The 19,518-nt window shown below is 41.0% G+C and overlaps 1 protein-coding gene across 10 annotated transcripts in view; it reads left to right on the top strand.

Moving 5' to 3' along the window:
* Positions 1-19,518, top strand: part of arvcfb (ARVCF delta catenin family member b) — a 213,969-nt gene that overhangs the window by 84,049 nt on the left and 110,402 nt on the right. Inside the window, exon 1 of one of the 10 annotated variants that reach the window (XM_055655433.1) lies at positions 504-995. The exons of 6 other annotated variants lie outside the window; for them this stretch is intronic. In XM_055655433.1, coding sequence (XP_055511408.1) covers positions 786-995 — 210 coding nt within the window. In that variant the 5' untranslated portion in view covers positions 504-785. Of the gene's footprint in view, positions 1-503; positions 996-19,518 lie in introns of those variants that run through there. 3 more of the 10 variants (XM_055655434.1, XM_055655435.1, XM_055655436.1) reach the window with 3 other exon arrangements.

Genomic DNA, 19,518 nt, shown 5'->3' with positions numbered 1-19,518 from the left:
AGGTTGGCAATGTAGAGTGAAGTGATTTAAAACTGAGGAATTGGGCGTTCTGAACCTTTTGCACACATTGTTGAAGTTCTTTGGAAGATGTTGCTCAAATTGATGATTAACACACAAACGTGGAAGGCAGAAGCTAATTCAGATGAAGGATTAAAATAAACTTGAAAGAATGCAAATTCTGCCCACATGGCAGAAGTAGATTCTAGTTTGCATGACGCATTTTAGTGTCATTCCCCTGTAGTTTGGTGCCTTTCTCATGGCCAGCTGTCTGCAGAATACACTGGGCAGAAATCAGACTTCCAGAAAAGCTCTATTTATAGACTTTGCTATCAATGTTGGGTCGTTCAACTGCCTGTATGTTTCCATCAATGTGAAATTTCATGTGACACAAGTTTGCTTTTTGTTTTTCATGCCTGTCCTTTCATTGTTTTTAGTCACTTCTTGCCTTGGCACTTCTGTCGCAGTTGTATTTTTCTATCTTTTAATTATTCACCTGGTACTTAACTGTTCCTATTCTGTAACCTGTTTCTCTTCCTTTGGTTTTCTCTGCAGCTTGCTGATACTGCTTGAGGCTGTTGGTGTGTTTTCCAAACCTTCCTTGCAGCTGTTGCAGGTGATTCTCTGTCTCTAACTAGCGAAACTATTCAACGCAACCTTGTGTTGTTCTTTATTAACGTGATTGATCATTCCCTTGTAAATGTATAACTTTCACTGAACTACTAATCCTCTAACCCTTAACTCTAAGGTTGCCTGATTAGCAACCAGGCCAGAACCTCTGGAAGATCATGGATGACTTTGATGTAAGATCTGCTGCTAACATTCTAGCTTCGGTTAAAGAACAGGAGTCCCGGTTTGAGAAATTGACCAGAGCGCTTGAGGAAGAGCGTCGTAATGTTTCCATGCAGCTTGAGAGGGTTAATATTCCCTCAAACAGAGGAAGTATATCCAACATTGGCACCAGTGAGTCCTTTGCGTGGCAGCAACTAGTGTTACAGGTAACTCCACCTTTAACCTTGACTGGAAAAAAATTGTGTTACAATAGAGTGTCCGGTGACTTGAAACAAAAAATGGTTCTTTGTAATTAAAAAAATATTGAAATGGTAAAACGCATCCAATTGGCACCCACTATTGGGAGAAGACGGTTTCTGATAATGGGAATGCCAAGTAAAACACTGAGTGTGATATTACTTCACTATAGCAGCATAATTACTGGCTCGTTTTCACAAGCCAATTGTTCCTGTGAAAATAGAATCAAGATCATATATAATTTGTATTATAGTAACCACTATAATACATCAGGGCACATGTGAATGACTTGTTTGTCATAAATGTTTCCACTGGAATTTCGTTCTGGAGTATAAAATGATTTGGATAATAGCCTTTCATTTGTGTAAAAAAGATTTTGACTTCTGGTTTGCAAAACTAAAACTGTTAAGGGTGGTTTTGTAGATTGTATTAAAATAATCCTCCAAAAATATGCATTAACACTCTTAAGGACAGTGAATTTAGGTTGAAGATTTGAAACAATTTCACCCTTTCACAAAGTTTGTTGCTGTTCTCCATAATCTGATGCAGTAACTTGTAACAGCAGCGAGGCCATTCAGCCCTTTAGATCCATGCCAGCTTCTTTGGTTTCATCCTATTTCTCCCTTCTCTCTTATTTCCAGATTCCATTCTCTATTTCCCATGTCCACCAACTCTGTTGCCATTATAACCTATTTAAAAAGGGGTGATTTATAGTCAATATTGGCACACTTCGAGGTATGGGGAAAATGGCTCTTAAAATCTTAATTTTCCTTTCTCCAAATTCTCAAACTGTAAATGCTAAAAATGAGGTTGTGCTTATAATTTGTAGAAGTGATTCTGAATTACAAATACAATTTTCATTTCCATGCAGTAAATAGTTAATTTATTTTAAGCTCAAAGTATGATTTGTGAATTGATGCTATCAGCTGGATATTGAAGACCGATTTTTTGAAAAATAAGTTTTGACCTCTATTTGAGTCGCAGCTGTGATTCCGTGGGAGAGGCATCATTCCTCAGTAGAAAGTGTGTTTTACTGACTCCGTGGGTGGACAAAATGCAAGGTGTCCTGCCTCCCAATGGAGTCATAACCTTTGGTTCATCAAGGACATGAAGGATTGTGAAATCGAGGTGGATTGATGGGGGAAAAAAGATGAGAATCAGATTGGGAGGGTGATAGGGCTTGAGCGATTGAACAAAGGACGTACTTCAGTTGTGAAAATCACAAACATTACTCAGCATTGACATGTCTGGACGGACAAAGCACAAAACATTGAACTGGAATAGAACTGGCTTTGTTTATTACATGAACAGGAAGAAGTTTATTATTAATTTATTGAGCTGTTGAAGATTAGCCAAATCTTCTAAACTAACGCAGCATACTGAGGCAGTAATTAGTTATGCCACTGTTAATTTATGCACAATTCCCCAGAGAGTGAGCCAGTTTCAGGATCAATTACATTTACATTTTCCTCCCCAGAGCTGATGATGTTTGGATCAACATCGAGCGCAGTCTTGAGCTGAAATGGTGATGGAAATAAATAATAATTATCTAAGCCTGGAATTTCAGTCGACTGAGAAGCTGATATGGTTGGATGGGTTAAAACAAAGCCCTGGTGTTCTCTTTCGCAGGGACTTTCCTTTTTTACAAGGACAGTTGCAGTTGGGCATCAGTTTTAGAGATTTCTTGCGTGCAGAGACAGTTGAATCTGAAGCCTATCAAGATTTTGGGAAATTTTCAGTTAACAAATGAGGAAATAATTTGATGTCTTAAGCATTTTACAAAATACTAAATAAAGACTGGAACATAAGGTTAAAGTGGACCATTTTTAAAAATTAAAGCCTGCACGTGGAATATTTATTTTTAGAAGCAGTTTGCTAAGTAGTTAGTCGTTCCCTTTAAATCACATAAACACCGCAAAAAAAGCATGAAATGCAATCCAGATATTTTACAGTGAGGCTAGCTTCTAGATTATTAATGATTTGATTTCAGGCAATGGTGTGAAAGGCTTCAAACCAGTGTATGCTCTGGCTGCAGAAGTTGGCAACAACTTTCCATATTTAACTTTGGGGGCACTGTTGCCTCACAGGGCCATAGTTTCAGGTTCGATCCTGACCTCTGATGTCTGTGCGAAATTTGCACGTTCCATAAGTTCATAAGCCCTAGGAGCAGAATTAAGCCATTCACCCCTTTGAATCTACTCTGCCATTCAATCGTGGCTGATTTATTTTACCCCCTCAAACCTATTCTCTATGCTTTCACCCCATAAACCTTTACACCATTACTCATCAAGTGCCTGTTAATCTCAACTTTAAAAATACACAAAGACTTGGCCTCCACAGAGGTTTTTGGCAATGAATTCCAAAGATCTATCACCACCTGGCTAAAGAAATTCTTCATCTCCTTATTTAAGGTATGTCCTTTTATTCTGAGGCTATGCCCTCTGGCCCTAGACTCTCTCGCTAATGAAAACATCCTCTCCACATCCACTCTATCCAGGCACTTCATTATACCCTAATTTTCTATGAGATCCCTCCTCATCCGTGTAAACTCCAGTGAGTACTGGCCCAGAGTCGTTAAATGTTCCCCCTGTGATGGCAAGGGTTTCCTCCGGGTGCTCCGGTTTCCTCCCACATCCCAAAGACGTGTGAATTTGTCAGTTAATTGGCCTCTGTAAACTGCCCCGAGTGTGTAGATATTGTGTGAGTGAGTGAGTGGAATAACATGGCACTAGTGTCAGCTGATGATGGATGTTGGACATAGACTCATTGGGCTGAAGGGCCTGTTTCCATGCTGTATCTTTCAACCAATCAACTTTATTACACGGCAATCAGTCAGTGTCACGATGTAGTGGTGATCATTGATAGTCTTGTCATGATTACTGCAAAATCTGGACTGCAGGATTTATAGCACTAGGGTGGCTCTTAAGCTTTTCTATCGGCTTCCTCCCACCATAATTAATCTCATCCTCTCATTTTACAACTCCTGCAGGCCCAATATCTGAATCAATTAAATTAACGGCTGCCTGTCCAGGCGGTGAACGGTACAGCCGCCTCTCCTCTGTGCAAGAGACTGCAGACACTGGAATCGGGAACATAAAACAAACTGCTGGAGGGACTCATCACGGCGGAGTTTTGATGCAGGGCCACGACCCGAAGCAATGGCAGTTCCTTTCCCCCAGACGCAGCTCGGCCCGCTGAGTTCCTCCAGCAGTTTGTTTTTTGGGTTTATCATTCTGAGCAACTGGTTTTGGATTTGGTACCAAATTTTGCATAATGTGCATGATAACAATGTCAGAAACCTGGGGGTTAATTTTTGCAGAATGCAAGATAAAGCTCAGCCCACCTACCTTGATGTCTTGCAGAGGAGAAAGCCGTCAGCTTTCCATTCATTTAATCTGAAGCAGCAAGACAGGATTTAATGTTGAGGATGGAGAAAATCACACAACAGGTGTCAGTCACCTGGAAGAACTGCTGCCTCCGTACCAGAGACTCAAATTTGATCCTGACCTCGCGTGCCGCCTGTTTGGAGTTTGCACGTTCTAAAGTCTAAAGTTTTAGAAAGAGGGTGGAACAATGCGTTGTGGTAGAGTTGTTGTGTTACAGTGTCAGAGACCCGGGTTTGATCCTCGTGTGTAGGATAGTACAAGTGTACAGGGTGATCTCTGGTTAGCATGGACTTGGGTGGCCAGCGGGCCTGTTTCTATGCTGCATCTCAAGTCTATAACGTCTCTCTGTCACCAAGCGGTTTTCCTCATGGTGCTCTGATTTCTCCGCATTCGCAATAACGTGTGGGCTTGTAGATTAATTTGCCTCTGTATATTGCCCCTAGTGTGCAGGGAGCGGATGCAAAAGTGGAATATCATAGAACTAGTGTGTGAATGGGTGGGCCGAAGGGGCTGTTTCACTGCTGTGTCTTTCAATTAATCAATGTCTGATAATGTACTACACGAGGTTTGGTTTAGCTTAGAGATACAGCCCTTTTGGCCCACCGGGTCTGTGCCGACCATCAACACTATCCTATACCCACTAGGGCCAATTTTTACATTTGCCAAGCCAATTAACCTACACACCTGTGCGTCTTTGGAGTGTGGGAAACCGAAGATCTCTGAGAAAACCCAGCAGGTCACGGGCAGAACGTACAAACTCCGTACAGACAGCGCCCGTAGTCAGGATCGAACACGGGTCTCCGGCGCTGCATTCGCTGCAAGGCAGCAACTCTACTGCTGCGCCACCGTGCCACCTATTGCTAAGAATGATGAATCAACAAGAGCCAAGTGACAGAAAATAAGCTTTTTTGCTTTAATTTAAGATTCATTCAGCTCTCATTGATAAATTAGAAATTGAATTAATTGCACTGCAAGTTTTACAATTGTATACATTGTGCTGAAATACCTATTGAAAGGAATTTGGTTTTGGCATGAGAACTTCCTTGTATTCCAATTCACTGTGTGCACTCTCCCTGAATGTAAATTTTTTGCTTTGTGCAGTTGATATATTTATTAGTTCCACGTGGCTCATGTTTTAAAAGCATTTTGGGGCTTATTAATTTCAAATGAAAACATTTTTCAGTGTGAAAAATAATATGGTTCGTTGAGTGAAAATAGTGTTGACACCTATTAGCTGGTGAAATATTTCCTACGTCAGTTTCTGAATGATTACTCTCCTGTGAATCACTTTTGGATATTTCAATATATTAAAGCATTTTAATCTGTCATTGCATTTGTGTCTAATGTTTCTGTGCAGTTGATCTTGAATACACTTATGTATAGGCATGTATAACTTGATGCAAGTCATATTAAGCACATTCTCTTGAGTTTTTGCATTGCCTGGAATGTCTTTAGTTGAGCATTACTGCTTAGGGGTTGACAAGGCTAATTTATAAGCCAGGAAAAAAATTTGATATATGTTGCTAAAATTATAAAATATATCCACATGTATAACAATATAGATTGTCTAGGAGTTGGAACTGGTGAAAGATTATGCCCCACAAATCTAAACTGACTGCTTTGCAGATGTACTTCATTAAAATGTACCTCATTTAACCTGATCTTGAGCTGTTCATTTTGGAATAGTTGGTCAGTTATAGAAAGAAAATTAAAATCTGGGATATTAGTTTCCATTAAGGTTTCGAAGGTCTTTTATTGTCACGTGTGCCGATTAAGGTACAGTGATATCTGAATTACCATTAATGTTTAGAGTTGAAGTAACTGTGTGGTGCACATCGAAATGATGTGCAGAAAATGTTTCACTTTGATCAATTTGCGGTAAGGATAACAAGGACGCAAGCCTTGGAAGTATCTGAGGGGGTGGAGAGGGGAAATTAAGCATTGAAATTGGCCATGTTTGTTCTGCCTTAATTCCACTTGAACAATGAGTAAAATATGAATTTATGGTCTTCAAAGATGTTAAGTTTCCATTGAATTGTTGGAAGCTCTGACCCAGGTTCTTTGTTGGATGTTAAAGTTTTCATGGACTTTTATTCCCATCACCTCGCCAACTTCATCTTTTGCTGGCACAATGAAAATAGCCTGATCAGAGATGCTGCCTGACCTGCTGAGTTACTCCAGCATTTTGTGTCTCTTCGGTATAAACCAGCATCTGCAGATCCTTGTATCTAAATTGATCATTCATTTAATTTCTTGAAATTTGTAATACAATTTTTTACCTGCTTTAGATAATTTATTGATGTGATAATCAGCTTTAAAAATAAAATTCTCCTTTCCTATATTCACCTCTGCTGCCACCATCCCCACTCTCTTAATTCCATGTTCCTGTCCAAATGTTGTGCGTTTTCACGTGCGTTTTCTCCGGGTGCCCTGGTTTCCTCACACACTCCAAAGATGTACTGGTTTGTAGGTTAATTAGCAGTAAATTGTAACGGGTCCCTAATACGTGTAGGATCTTGTTAGTGTGCAGGAATCGCTTGGCAGTGTGGACTCGTGGCCTAAGGGCCTTTTTCCACACTGTATCTCTAAAGTCTAAATGTTGTTGTACCTGCCTCAGCTACGTCCACTAGCTGTTTGTTTCATATGCCGGCCACCCTTTGATTGAAAAAGTTGCCCCTCAGGCTTCTATTAAATCTTTCCCCTCTCACCTTAGACTAATGTCCTCTGGGGGACGTGGCAAGTTGAACCTGTGGTTTTGACCCTGAATAAATGTCTTGTGCTTTTCTGAGTGTTTTTGGTTGATGAAAATCTTGCGATTGGTATTTGGCTGATGTTCTGATCATATTTATTCATTTGGTGGAAGGGTCAAAGTGTAAACTGCAGCTCGCAAGACCTGGTCCTGTGAGGCAGCTTCACAGAACTGGGAGGAGGAGTTATCATTCTTGTTACTTTGTATGCAAGTAGTATAATGACCTGCTGGGCCTTCCAGCAGCTCTGCACCCCATTCAATGAATCAAATATAATATTAGTGTGTGAATAATGTTGTCTGAGCTTGGGATCACATGTTTGTATTGGACATTGTGACCTTGAATTGCGATTTTTGCAGTGAGTGAGAAGATTGAGTCTTCATTTGCATGAACTTAAGGTAGTTCATGTCATCCAATCAGTTCAAGGAAATGAGCTGCTGAACCAGCCTATGCAATGGACACAAACTGAAACCAATGTTTTTCCTGAATGTGATATCTATTCTCGTGGTGGTTGTATGTTGCCCTGAGATGTCATGGGCGACACGGTGGCGCAGCGGTAGAGTTGCTGCCTTGCAGTGCCAGAGACCCGGGTTTGATCCTGAATACAGGTACTGCCTGTACAGAGTTTGTACGTTCTCCCCGTGACCACGTGAGTTTTCTCTGGGTGCTCCAGTTCCCTCCCACACCCAAACGACGTACAGGTTTATTGGGTTAATTGGCTTCAATACAAATGTAAATTGTCCCTAGTGTATAGGTTAGTGTATGGGGCGATTGCTGGTCGGCTGAAGGGCCATGTTTCTAAGCTGTATCTAAGTAAATTAATAATGAACTAAAGGACTGCCTTGATTGATTATTTTAATATAATATTATAATCATAGTTAATAGTTTTACAATAAGCTGTAAGTACATCAATTGGAAATGTTGAAGAGCCCTTAGTAATTTTTCTTTGGTCGTCAAAATTAAACACTTTGTTGCCTTTTAATTAGAAAGTTGATATCTGGGGAGGTTTGGGATTTTCTTTACCTCTGGGCGTCAATAATAATTTACATTTTGACCCTCTGGGGTGGGAGGGGGAAAATGTATATCACATTGAATAAGGAGGTATTCTATCAGTTTTGAAATCTGCCTTTTGAATAAATCAGAAATGTACAAAATGATGAGCTTAAAAATCTTGCAAAATGTGACAAAGATTAAAACACACAAGGTAGGGTTGGAGTTTTTGATTTGGTTCTTGAGGATTTGTGTGCCTGTTAGGATTGGATGTGGTACATGTTTGCATCACTTTTTTTAATTTTGTAATTTGGCAAATGGATTAAGTGGCTATCAACTTCACCGTAATGCTGATATTTGATCTTGTGTTCCAACATCAATCGTTTGAATAAAGAAATGGTGCACTTTAACACTTCTAGTTCTGCAGGTGAACAATGTGCATTTGGAGCTTGCAACTGCTTTTGACGAGTAAATTCACAGTGATCTCCGATAGAAAGACTGATTGTGTGATTTGTACTGTTTTGTATATCTTCTATTCATTGTTCTTTATCTCTCCACATCACTGTCTATATCTCTCATTTCCCATATCCCTAACCCGTCTGAAAAAGGGTCTCGACTCGAAACGTCACCCATTCCTTCTCTCCAGAGATGCTGCTTGTCCCGCAGAGTTACTCCAGCTTTTTGTGTGTACCACGTGCCTCTACCTCACTTCCAGCTTCCCTCCCGCCGACCTGAATAAGCTTGGCAGATTAATGGCTGCTCTTGGTATGAAGTGTAACACTGTGGTCTACACAGCCCCTGTACTGCATTAAGTCCAATCCAGTGACTGTACTGGAGAAAGCTGGAAGAGAGGAGGGGCAGGACACTGCATGGCAGGTCATAGGTGGTCACAGGACGAGGCTGTTCTTGATGGACACAAGGTTGGAGATGAAACTCACTGGCATTGCATGCTTAGTGCAATTTTTTAATTTATTTTTTGCTCTTGGTATTGCAAGTAAATTAAGTGAGTGTATTTCAAATGATATTTTCAATGCAAAATTTCAACTTTAATCACAAAGAAAATAAATTTGCATTTTGGCACATTTCAGAAATTGTAAGTACACTCCTCTCAAGTGTTTAGTTCAGAGAATGGGAGAAGTCCAGTCGCGAGTGTCATATGGCCTGAAACGGAACAATGAAATTACTGACAGCAGCATAACAGATTTGTAAGCATAATACTCATAATAAATAACAAAAGAAAGTTCACTCTGTAAATAAAAAAACAAGTGGACAATAATAGTGCAAAAAGTGTGCCTTTGGCCCACTGAGTCTGTGCTGCCCACCAATCACCTACTCACACTAGTTCTATATTATCCCACTTTCTCACCCATTCCCTGCACAATTGTGGGGCAATTTGTAGCAGTCAACCACAAACCCTGTGGCAGCCATTTTCCTCAGCTAAATCCCACAAACAGCCAGTTAGTGACGCTTTATTCTTGATGTTTAATAATAGACAATCTAGCGTAGATGAGGCATCTTGGTCTGCATGGGCAATGTGGGCCGAAGGGCCTTTCCCCATGCTGTATGACGCTAGGGTGAATACTGTTTAAAGAAATGATGTAATTCAGTGCTGCCTTCTCTTGAAAACTAGACAAAGCTGAAACACCAATGTAAAAGTTGCATCTGACCCCAGATGAAGTTTTAATATCAACTTTTCCATTTGGAAAGGGGATTATTAGCAATGGCCAAGTTTTAAATTTGGATAACAGTTAAAAAAAAAGACTGTTGGAGTTGTCTCATCATAGTGCTGTTTCAATAAGTTTCTTTGGCTTGATGCCTTACACTAGAAATAGTTTGGATAATGCTTCATTCTAATACTGGCCATATTTTACCCTGAAACATTCCTGAGCTTTAAAACAAACACTGGATGAATTTGATCTCGAGCCTGTGAATAACTGGCATAGCTGTGGCTGTGAGGACCCTCATTGCTACCATAATTGGTAACTGCCAAAAGTGGGAAGTGTGTGTGATTCAGCAGTAGCCTGTTGAAGTTGACGGGTGTGCTGTATTCCCCTTGATAAAGTCACAGATATGAAACATGTTCTGGGCTGTTTTTGAAGTGGTTATTTTAATACTTTTCATCCAGTGCTGTGGATCCAGAAAACGTGGAGTAATTTAAGCCACATTTATCTTTGAGTAGAGGAAGGGGTGCATTTAAATACGACTTGCAACAAATAATAACACAAAGGTTATTATTGGAGCATGTTAAAGTAAATACTTATCACACAATCAGTGGGATAATTCACCAGTCATTCAAAGGGTTATTTTAGTTTAGAGATGCTGCTCTGTTTTGAGATACTGACTTTGAGCCGACCAGCGATCCCTGCACGCTAGCACTATCCTACACACACGGGGGGACAATTTGTAATTTCACCCAAGCCAATTAACCTACAAACCTGTACGTTTTTGGAGTGTGGAACCCAGCGAAAATCCATGTGGCCACAGAGAGAACGTACAAACCCCATACAGACAGCACCCGTAGTCAGGATTGAACCTGGATCTCTGCAGCTGTGAGGCAGCAACTCTACCGCTGCTTCACTGCACTGCTCTCTGTGTCGCACTCTGTTGGTTCAATTCATGACTTTTCAGTAAGAACAATCTTGATAATTTACTTCTGTAATGATCATTATCGCCGGGTCCACTTCAATTTCCCCTCATTCCAAAGCGTAGTCTTCTAACTGAAACATCGATCCCTGGATTTTAAACCGTTCCTCTTACAAACACGAGTTTAGGTATTTTGGATTTAGTTACGAATGAGTGTGAAGTAAAAAGATTTAAAAACATCTCATTTAAGAATTGCACTTTCAGGAACTGTTTGAGTATATAATAGTTATGGTGCAGCTTTGGTATTTGAGAAATCTATGCCGTGTAAATTGGTGCACTCGCTTGTACACCAAGCGATGTAACAATTTGGCAACTGCACGCTCAAATTGGAAGTTAAACTCGGCAGTAAAATGTTGGCACGAGCACACAAATGTAACATCCTGAAGCTCTTGTGCGTTGTATAAAAGACATTGTACAGCACTGCTTGCAGTTTCAAAATAAAGCTTGTTTTGCATGATTGTGCCAAGTTAAATGTCATTGTAAAACTCAGCTCTATTGCCACAGCCTGGGCATTTCTCTGAGTGAAACGTGTACGGGTGAATGCAAAGTCGCCTTTAAATTGATTTACATCTTTCACCATCTTATTCTAAACAAAGTACACGGGTACAAAACTTTTTTTTATCCAGATACTTGAACTCCAAATGTAGAATCATACTTTTGAAAATGTGTGATGCAGAAGGCACTTTGTCCCACGTTTGGCATTTGATATGTAACCCCGCTGGTCACTGCTGAGTCACTCAAACTGCACAGAAAGGAGCCCTTCAACCCGACTCGCCCATGCCAACCACGGGTGGTACTTTTTGCTTTTTTTTTTAAAGTGCTTTGTCGATGGACTGGAAGATTGCTTGGTAGGGGATGGGGAAGGAAGCACCCTTACAATAAACCTTGAGAAGAGAAGCTCTAATTCTCTGGAGTAAACTCCAAAGACAATGCTTTCATATTGTCCTTGGCATCTGCTGATTAGGGTGTGGCAGGCTGTTTGCCTTGAATGAGTTTTCTGCTGTGACTGTTTAACTGTTGACTGCACATGCTCTGTATTTTGGGATGGGCATCAGTCAAGGGCTGTTGCAGCAAAATCTATTAGTAGTTCCATTTGTGGCTGACTGCGTCCTCTTGGAGCCAAGGTAAGGAAAAGGTTGGTGTGGGGGAGTGCCAAATGGTGAGTGATTACTCGCGGAAGGAATGCCAGCAGTTCATTAGGAAGGACCATTAAAAATACTTGGAACTGACCTCTGAATAGACCCGGAGATGAGCAGGTCCACAGATCCTTGAAGCTGGGGCTTTACGAGAAGCCGTTGCAATTTAAGTACTTTGTATATAAGGAATTTGAGTGACTGCTGCAGGAGAAGGTTGGAAAACAGACACGTGAAGGTGAGAGACTGCAGGACAGGAGATTTTTAAGATAATCTGATGAAGAATCCCGTTCCTGACTCTTGTGAATTGTGAATAATGGAGTTGACTGGTAGAAAGAATGTAAATACTCAGTCTTGTGTTCGTCTTTGGAGCTCCAAACAAGCAAATATCTTTCAAATCTGCATTGGTGAAACTAGCACGGAAATCTTTTATTCTTACTTAATTTAAGATTAAAGATAAGTGTTTTTTGTCACCTTGGCAGTGAGCTGTGTGTAGCTTTGTTAATTTAGTTCTATTTAGTTTTGTTTCTAATTACTAAGCATTCATCAGTGATATTAAGCTACATGACTACAGGGAAGTGGAATCCTCAATACATTGCAATGTGTGTATGGGGAGGGGGGGGGGTGGCATATATTTTTATGCTCTGATTTATTTCTGATTACTTAGGGGTAGAAAATACAGCTGGTGTGTTTGAAATCTAATACAGCGCAGGCAACAATCGAGTTTGAGCGGCTGGAAGTGTTAAACCACTCACTTTACAGTGTTCAGAACAAAGACGGAGAGCATATCCACAGAGGCTTAAATTCAAAATTATTTTTAGGGGCTTGGATGCTGTTACGTTTGAGACTAAATGAGTCTTGTCAGAACCTGCGCTGAGCTCCGTAGTGTGTTGAACGAAGCATAAACAGTTTTGGAAAATGCAAGTTCTAAGTTAAAGTCTGAAGAAAGGTCTCGACCCGAAATGTCACCCGCTCCTTCTCTCCAGATATGCTGCCTGTCCCGCTGAGTTACTCCAGCTTTTTGTGTATCTTCAGTTGAAACCAGCATCCCTTCCTACACAAGTAGTAAGCTGTGTTGTGTATCAGGCATTACCTGTTGTGTACATCGGGCATTAACAGCTGCAGATGATGGACCTTGATTTGTCTAAAGAACACTCCCAACCCTAAACGTCACCGATCCATTTTCTCCAGGGATGCTGCCTGACCCGCTGAATTATTCCAGCATTTAGTGTCATGAGCTTAATTTGTTGTCTTCTGTTTTAGCATCAAGATCAGTATCAAAAACAGTTGATTTGTGCTATTCAACTCCATGGTATTTATGGACTTGTTCATGATCCATCCTGTGTTTTTATTAAAATGTGTACTTTTGCACAGTGTAGGTTTGACACCTTTTTGGCCATTGTTTAACTCGCTGCGAGCATACGTTGCATTCATGAGATAATTTGTCAGCTTCTGCTGTTGGGGCAAGTTAAAGTGAATACATCTGTGTGCCATACGGCAATTGGAAGCAGCCATGCTTTCAATGTCCTTGGGTGACAGGTTTTATAATTTCCATGCCAGTTAGATTTTTTTATTGAAGTTGAAGTTCTATTGTTTTTCCATACCCTGGAGTGGAATCACCATTCTTTGATTTTTCTTGCGCCTTCATGGTTGTTACCAGATATTTGTGAAATGTAACTTTAATTCACCCTGGCAACACAAGAGTGACATGCAATACATGCAATATTGGGAGTAACTCAAAAGGTCAAGCAGAATCTCTGGAGAATGTGGGTAGAACGTGGAGACATTTTGGGTCCGGTATGAAGAACGGTCATTACCAAACATCACCTATTCATGTTCTCCACAGATGCTGCCTGACCTGCTGAGTTTACTCCCAAGATTCAGTGTCTTTTTTTGTTCTTTAAGTCACCCTTGCAGCTCAAAAGACTTGCTTGCATTAACCTTGTACTTCTGTAAGCAGCAATTCTGTGCATAACCAAATATTTTGGGGTCCGTGATTATTTAGTTCTCTTTCCATTCCGAGGTCCAGAAAATGTCCTTCTGGTCCAGAAAATCATCGAGAGACCAAGGCAAAAGCTTTTCACTGTACCTTGGTACACTTGACAATAAACTAAGCTAAACCGAAAACATATTTTCAATAATAACATTATTTTGAGATACAAGTAACCATTGTAATAATTTAACCCTTTGGATGTTGTTGCAACTTGAGGTAAATGCTGGATTTTTTTTTTTTGGTGGGCAACTGCATTAACATTTTAGGTAGACAAAGATGCTGGAGAAACTCAGCGGGTGCAGCAGCATCTAAGGAGCGAAGGAAATAGGCAACGTTTCGGGCCAAAACCCTTCTTCAGACTGCATTAACATTTTGTTGTGCAGAATGCAGTTCTCAGCCTTGAAGTGCAGCAGTTCCACAGACAAAGTCCAATGTCTTCAATTCACCTCTACTGCACTGTAGACATTGGATTTTGTCTATGAAACTGATGCACTACAATACGGAGAACTATATGCTGGACTCTGTGTTTTACCCTTTGCTCTATCTCGTGCAGATGAGTTTGACTTGATTGTATTTATGCATGGTATATCTGACTGCATACAACGCAAAGCTTTTCACTGTACCCCCGGTACATGTGACAATGATAAACTTAAATTATAGACGAGCACTTTCAAATGTTGCCATTTATTAACTTTATTGAACTACTAATATGGCTTAACTCGGAGGCTATTTACAATTTTATGCTGCTGAAAATATTCGGTGGACTTGTAGAAAGAAGGAACTGCAGGTGCTGGTTTACGGGGGGGAAAAAAGACAATGCTGGAATTACTCAGCGGTTCAGGCAGCATCTCTGGAGAACATGAACAGGTGACCTTTCGGGTTGCAACCCTTCTTCAGACAAATAATCCCAACGTTGTTATTGAACCTGCCGATAAAGGAGGTGCCGTTGTAGTTTTGTGGGCTGACCTCTACCATGCTGAGGCCAGGCGTCTGCTCTCAGACACCTCATACAATCCTTTGACTATCATCCTCAGTCTGAAGACGGTTCCTGACCCAAATCATCGCCTATCCATGTTCTTTGAGATGCTGCCTGACCTACTGAGTTACCTCAGCCCTGAAGTGTCCTGTTACGTTACACAGACTCTTGTGCTAACACAAAGCCCTTTTAAATTGATATTGTTGAAGCAGATGTCACATGTCTAAAGGTGCATCTCCAATGCTGATGATTTGATCAGAGTGGAATGAAGATTTATAACATCTCGCCCACATGTGACTGACGCTATCATAATGATTTGTAAAAATGAAATGATATCCCAGAGCAAGCGTGGCTTGTTTTAGTCACGCCTCGTTCACTTTGGGAGCTGATGTCATCTGCTGCCAATTTGTACACACTTGATTCTAAAAATCCTTTACCCGCGGCTGAATTTCACTTCAGTAACAATTACGTTAAATGGCTCTCCATGCTCTTGGATATTCTTGGATTATTTACAATAAAATGCTCCTGCAATTTTGGTTGAATGTTGGGTTAACTGTTGGTGAATAATTTGTGAACAACTGACTGAAAGCAAGTGGTAAATAATTGTTGCAAATTGCGGATGTTGAACTGATCTAAACACAAATGATGATTGATTGAGATTTAAATGCAGCGTGAGAGGAGTTGTTTTCATCTATCTCTCGAGCCTAGCGGTAGAGTTGCTGCCTCACAGCGCCAGAGACCCGGGTTCAATCCTGACTCTGGGTGCTGTTTGTACGGAGTTTGTACGTTCTCCCCGTCACCTGAGTGGGGTTTCTCTGGAACCTCAGAGTTTCCATCCACAGTCCAAAAACATACAGGTTTGTAGGTTAAAATTGGCTTGGTTTCATTGTAAATGATCCCGAGTGTTTGTAGGATAATGTTGGTGCGCGTGGATCGCTAATCGGCGTGGATTCGGTGGGCCGAAGGGCTTGTTTCCACGCTGTTCCGCAGGGTGGGGGCACAACATTTGACAAGTATTTAGATAATCACTTGTATCACCAATGAAAAGAAGATCTGTTAAATGGGACGTATCGATGAAAGTAGCTGGTTGTATGGACATTGTTGGACAAAGTGCCTATTTTTGTGCCTTATATCGCTGTAACCCTTTTTTTAAGTGTATAAACCACACGCCTGTCGAGGTATCCCAAAACATTACCCATCCTTTTTCTCCAGAGATGCTGTCCAACCTGCTGCGTTACTCGAGCACTTTGTGTCTATCTCTGCTCATGGCTGCCTGGAGGAGGCAGATTATTTTTGATGTCGCTCTTGCTGTCTCTTTGCTTTCACACATAACACTGCCTCAAATCACAGTAAAAATATTGTTCCACATCGTTGTTGGCGTTCTCTCACAAAGTTGTGAAACCACAGGAGCGGTATCTCTTTGTAAACCCTTTGATATTTTCCTTGGCTGTGTCAAATTAAATAATAAGTCATTGTGGCATGGTAATGAAATTATTGAAGCTTCAGCTCAAAGAAAATTGAGGCGATGGAATTGTGGCTTTAGTATGTGCACCACAGTTAGCGGAGCTGTATGGAATGAGACTCATCTGTGACGCACGTTGGAAGAGAATGGAACATCTGTGGACATTCAATAAAAATGTATGCGTATAGTATTCTTCATAATTGTCGAAGCAAGCAAGCCCGTGTGCTGAAGGATAATCCATTGTTGTTGGTGTTTAAGAAGGAATTGCAGCTGCTGGAAAATCAAAGGTAGACAAAGGTGCTGGAGAAACTCAGCGGGTGCAGCAGCATCTAAGGAGCGAAGGAAATAGGCAACGTTTCGGGCCGAAACGTTGCCTATTTGTCTAAAAAAATTGTGTGATGACCAACTGTGGGGCAAAACTGTGACGTTGGCACGATCAACTTCAATAAAAACCTAAATTTCATCTTAAAGGACTGCATTCCCCTTGATCACCTGACGCAGTGCCAGGTAAAATAGTCTTTGTTGATAAGAACATTTGAATTGTGTTTGCAATATACTAACATTTGTATCTGTGGTCGCAAATTCACTGAGCGTGTGGAATGGCTGAGTTATATTTTGACTAAATTGCTGCATTTCCAATAAAACGTGTCAAATTTAGTGCCTCCGCATCAGCAATGTACTTAAACACAATGGTATGATATAAGGGTTCAGAATTGTATTTGTAATCTGAATTAAAGATGCTCTTGATTACTGGGTATTGTTTAGGATTCAATGCATTACAGTAGTCGGTTCTGAATGAATCAGATTGTGGAACACAGTGCTGGAGTAACTCAGCGGGTCAGGCAGCATCTCTGAAGGACGTGAGGATATGGACAAGTGACCTTTCGGGTCGGGACCCTTCAGATTGATTCCTATTCTTGGTCCTGACCTGAAATGCCCTCCAGAGATGCTACCTGACCCACTGAGTTGCTCCAACACTTTTCACAAGATTCCAGCATCTGCGGTTATTGTGCCCCAATCAAAAGGTACTTAGAAATGTATTAATACGACGGAAGATGAGACTTTAAAAATTCCATGCTAAATTTTAGTGTGAACTACTGATATTGGACCAAGACCTACCTCATCTTGGGTGTAGATAGAGTGGGTGGAGAGGATGTTTCCAGGCGTGGGAGAGTCTAGAACCAGCAGGCACAGTCTCAGAATAAAAGGACTTGCCTTTAGAATGGAGATGATGAGGATTTTCTTTAGCCAGAGGGTGGTGAATCTATGGAATTAATTTCCACACAAGACAGTGGCGGCTAAGTCATTGGGTATTTTTAAAACAAAGATTAGAAACATAGAAAAATAGGTGCAGGAGTAGGCCATTCGGCCCTTCGAGCCTGCACCGCCATTCAATATGATCATGGCTGATCGTCCAACTCGGTATCCTGTACCTGCCTTCTCTCCATACCCCCTGATCCCTTTAGCCACAAGGGCCACATCTAACTCCCTCTTAAATAAAGATTGATTGGTTCGTGATTAGTAAGGGTGTCAACGTTTATGGGGAGAAGGCAGAAGAATGGTGTTGAAAGAGAAAATTAGATCAGCCATGACTGTATGGCGGAGTAGACTCAATGGGCTGAATGGCCTAATTCTGCTCGGAGTCACAGAGTGATACAGTGTGGAAACAGCCCAAATTGCCCACACCGGCCAACCGTCCCAGCTCCTCTAATCCCACTTAGTCCATATCCCTCCAAATCTGTCCGATCCATGTACCTGCCTGTTTCTTAAGCAATAGGATAGTCCCAGCCACAACTACCTCCTCTGGCAGCTTGTTCCATACACCCACTCCCCTTTGCATGAAAAGGTTACCCCTCGGATTCCTATTAAATCTTTTCCCCTTCGCTTTGAACCTCTGGTCCTCGATTCCCCCACTTTGGGCAAAGACTGTGCGTCTACCCGTTGTATTTCTCTCATGATTTTGTGTACCTCTATAAGATCTCCCCTCATCCTCCTGTGCTCCATCGAATTGAGACCCAGCCTGCTCAACCTCTCCCTGTAGCTCACACCCTCTAGTCCTGGCAACATCCTCGTAAATCTTTTCTGAACCATTTCAAGCATGACAATATCTTTCCTATAACATGGTGCCCAGAACTGAACACAATATTCTAAATGCGGTCTCACCAACATCTTGTACAACTGCAACATGAACTCCCAACTTCTATTCTCAAATGAAGGCCAAAGTGCCAAAAGCCTTAATGACCACCTTATCTACCTGCAACTCAACCTTCAAGGAGCCATGCACCTGTACTCCTAGATCCCTCTGCTCTACAACACTACCCAGAGGCCTAGCACTTACTGTGTAGGTCCTGTTTGATGTCCCCAAATGCAACATCTCACACTTCTCTGTATTAAATTCCATCAACCGTTCCTCTGCCCACCTGGCCAATCGATCCAGATCCTGCTGCAATCTTTCACAACCATCTTCACTATCTGCAAAACCACTCACTTTTGTATTCTATGCCTTATGAACTTATTTGTGAGGATGTAATCCGCTATCAAATGAGTATGTATCAGTCACTACAACATGTAACCTCGCGGAGCTGTGATTTTATTCGTAAGAAGAAGTTTTAAGATAGCAATAATTTTTCATAGATAAAATTAACTCGCTCTATTTTATGATCAAAGTCAAATTTTTATTGGCATTCAATATTAACATAATTATCTTTGATGAATATTCTTGAACATTAGCCAACTGCAGGGGGGTTAAATTGAAAAACTTGCATGTTCTTCAACCCAGATAAGGGTTTAAAAATAGATAGGCACAAAATGCTGGAGTAACTCAGCATCTCTGGAGAAAAGGAATAGAAAAATCCCGATCCGAACCGCCACCACTCCTTTTTCTTAGGAATTGCTGCCAGATCTGTTGAGTACCTCCAGCATTTTGGGTCTTCGGTGTAAACCAGCATTTGCAATTCCTTCATATACATTAAGGATTTAAAAATGTTACGTGACTAAATTCAACATCAAAAACAAGATGGATACCTAGATAACTGCTGTAAAACAGAGGTTCAAAGCTTATGAGGCATAATTGGCCAGGCTAGCTTCTACCCACTATGTTTAAAGTAATGAGATGGGACGATTGAAATCTAACATTTCCATGGTCTTGATTAAGTTGAAAGC

This window comes from Leucoraja erinacea, chromosome 25 (genome assembly GCF_028641065.1).
Source record: "Leucoraja erinacea ecotype New England chromosome 25, Leri_hhj_1, whole genome shotgun sequence".
Taxonomy (NCBI): Eukaryota; Metazoa; Chordata; class Chondrichthyes; order Rajiformes; family Rajidae; genus Leucoraja; species Leucoraja erinaceus.
Note: the sequence above shows the minus strand (reverse complement) of the source record. Positions and strands in the feature narration are given on the sequence as shown.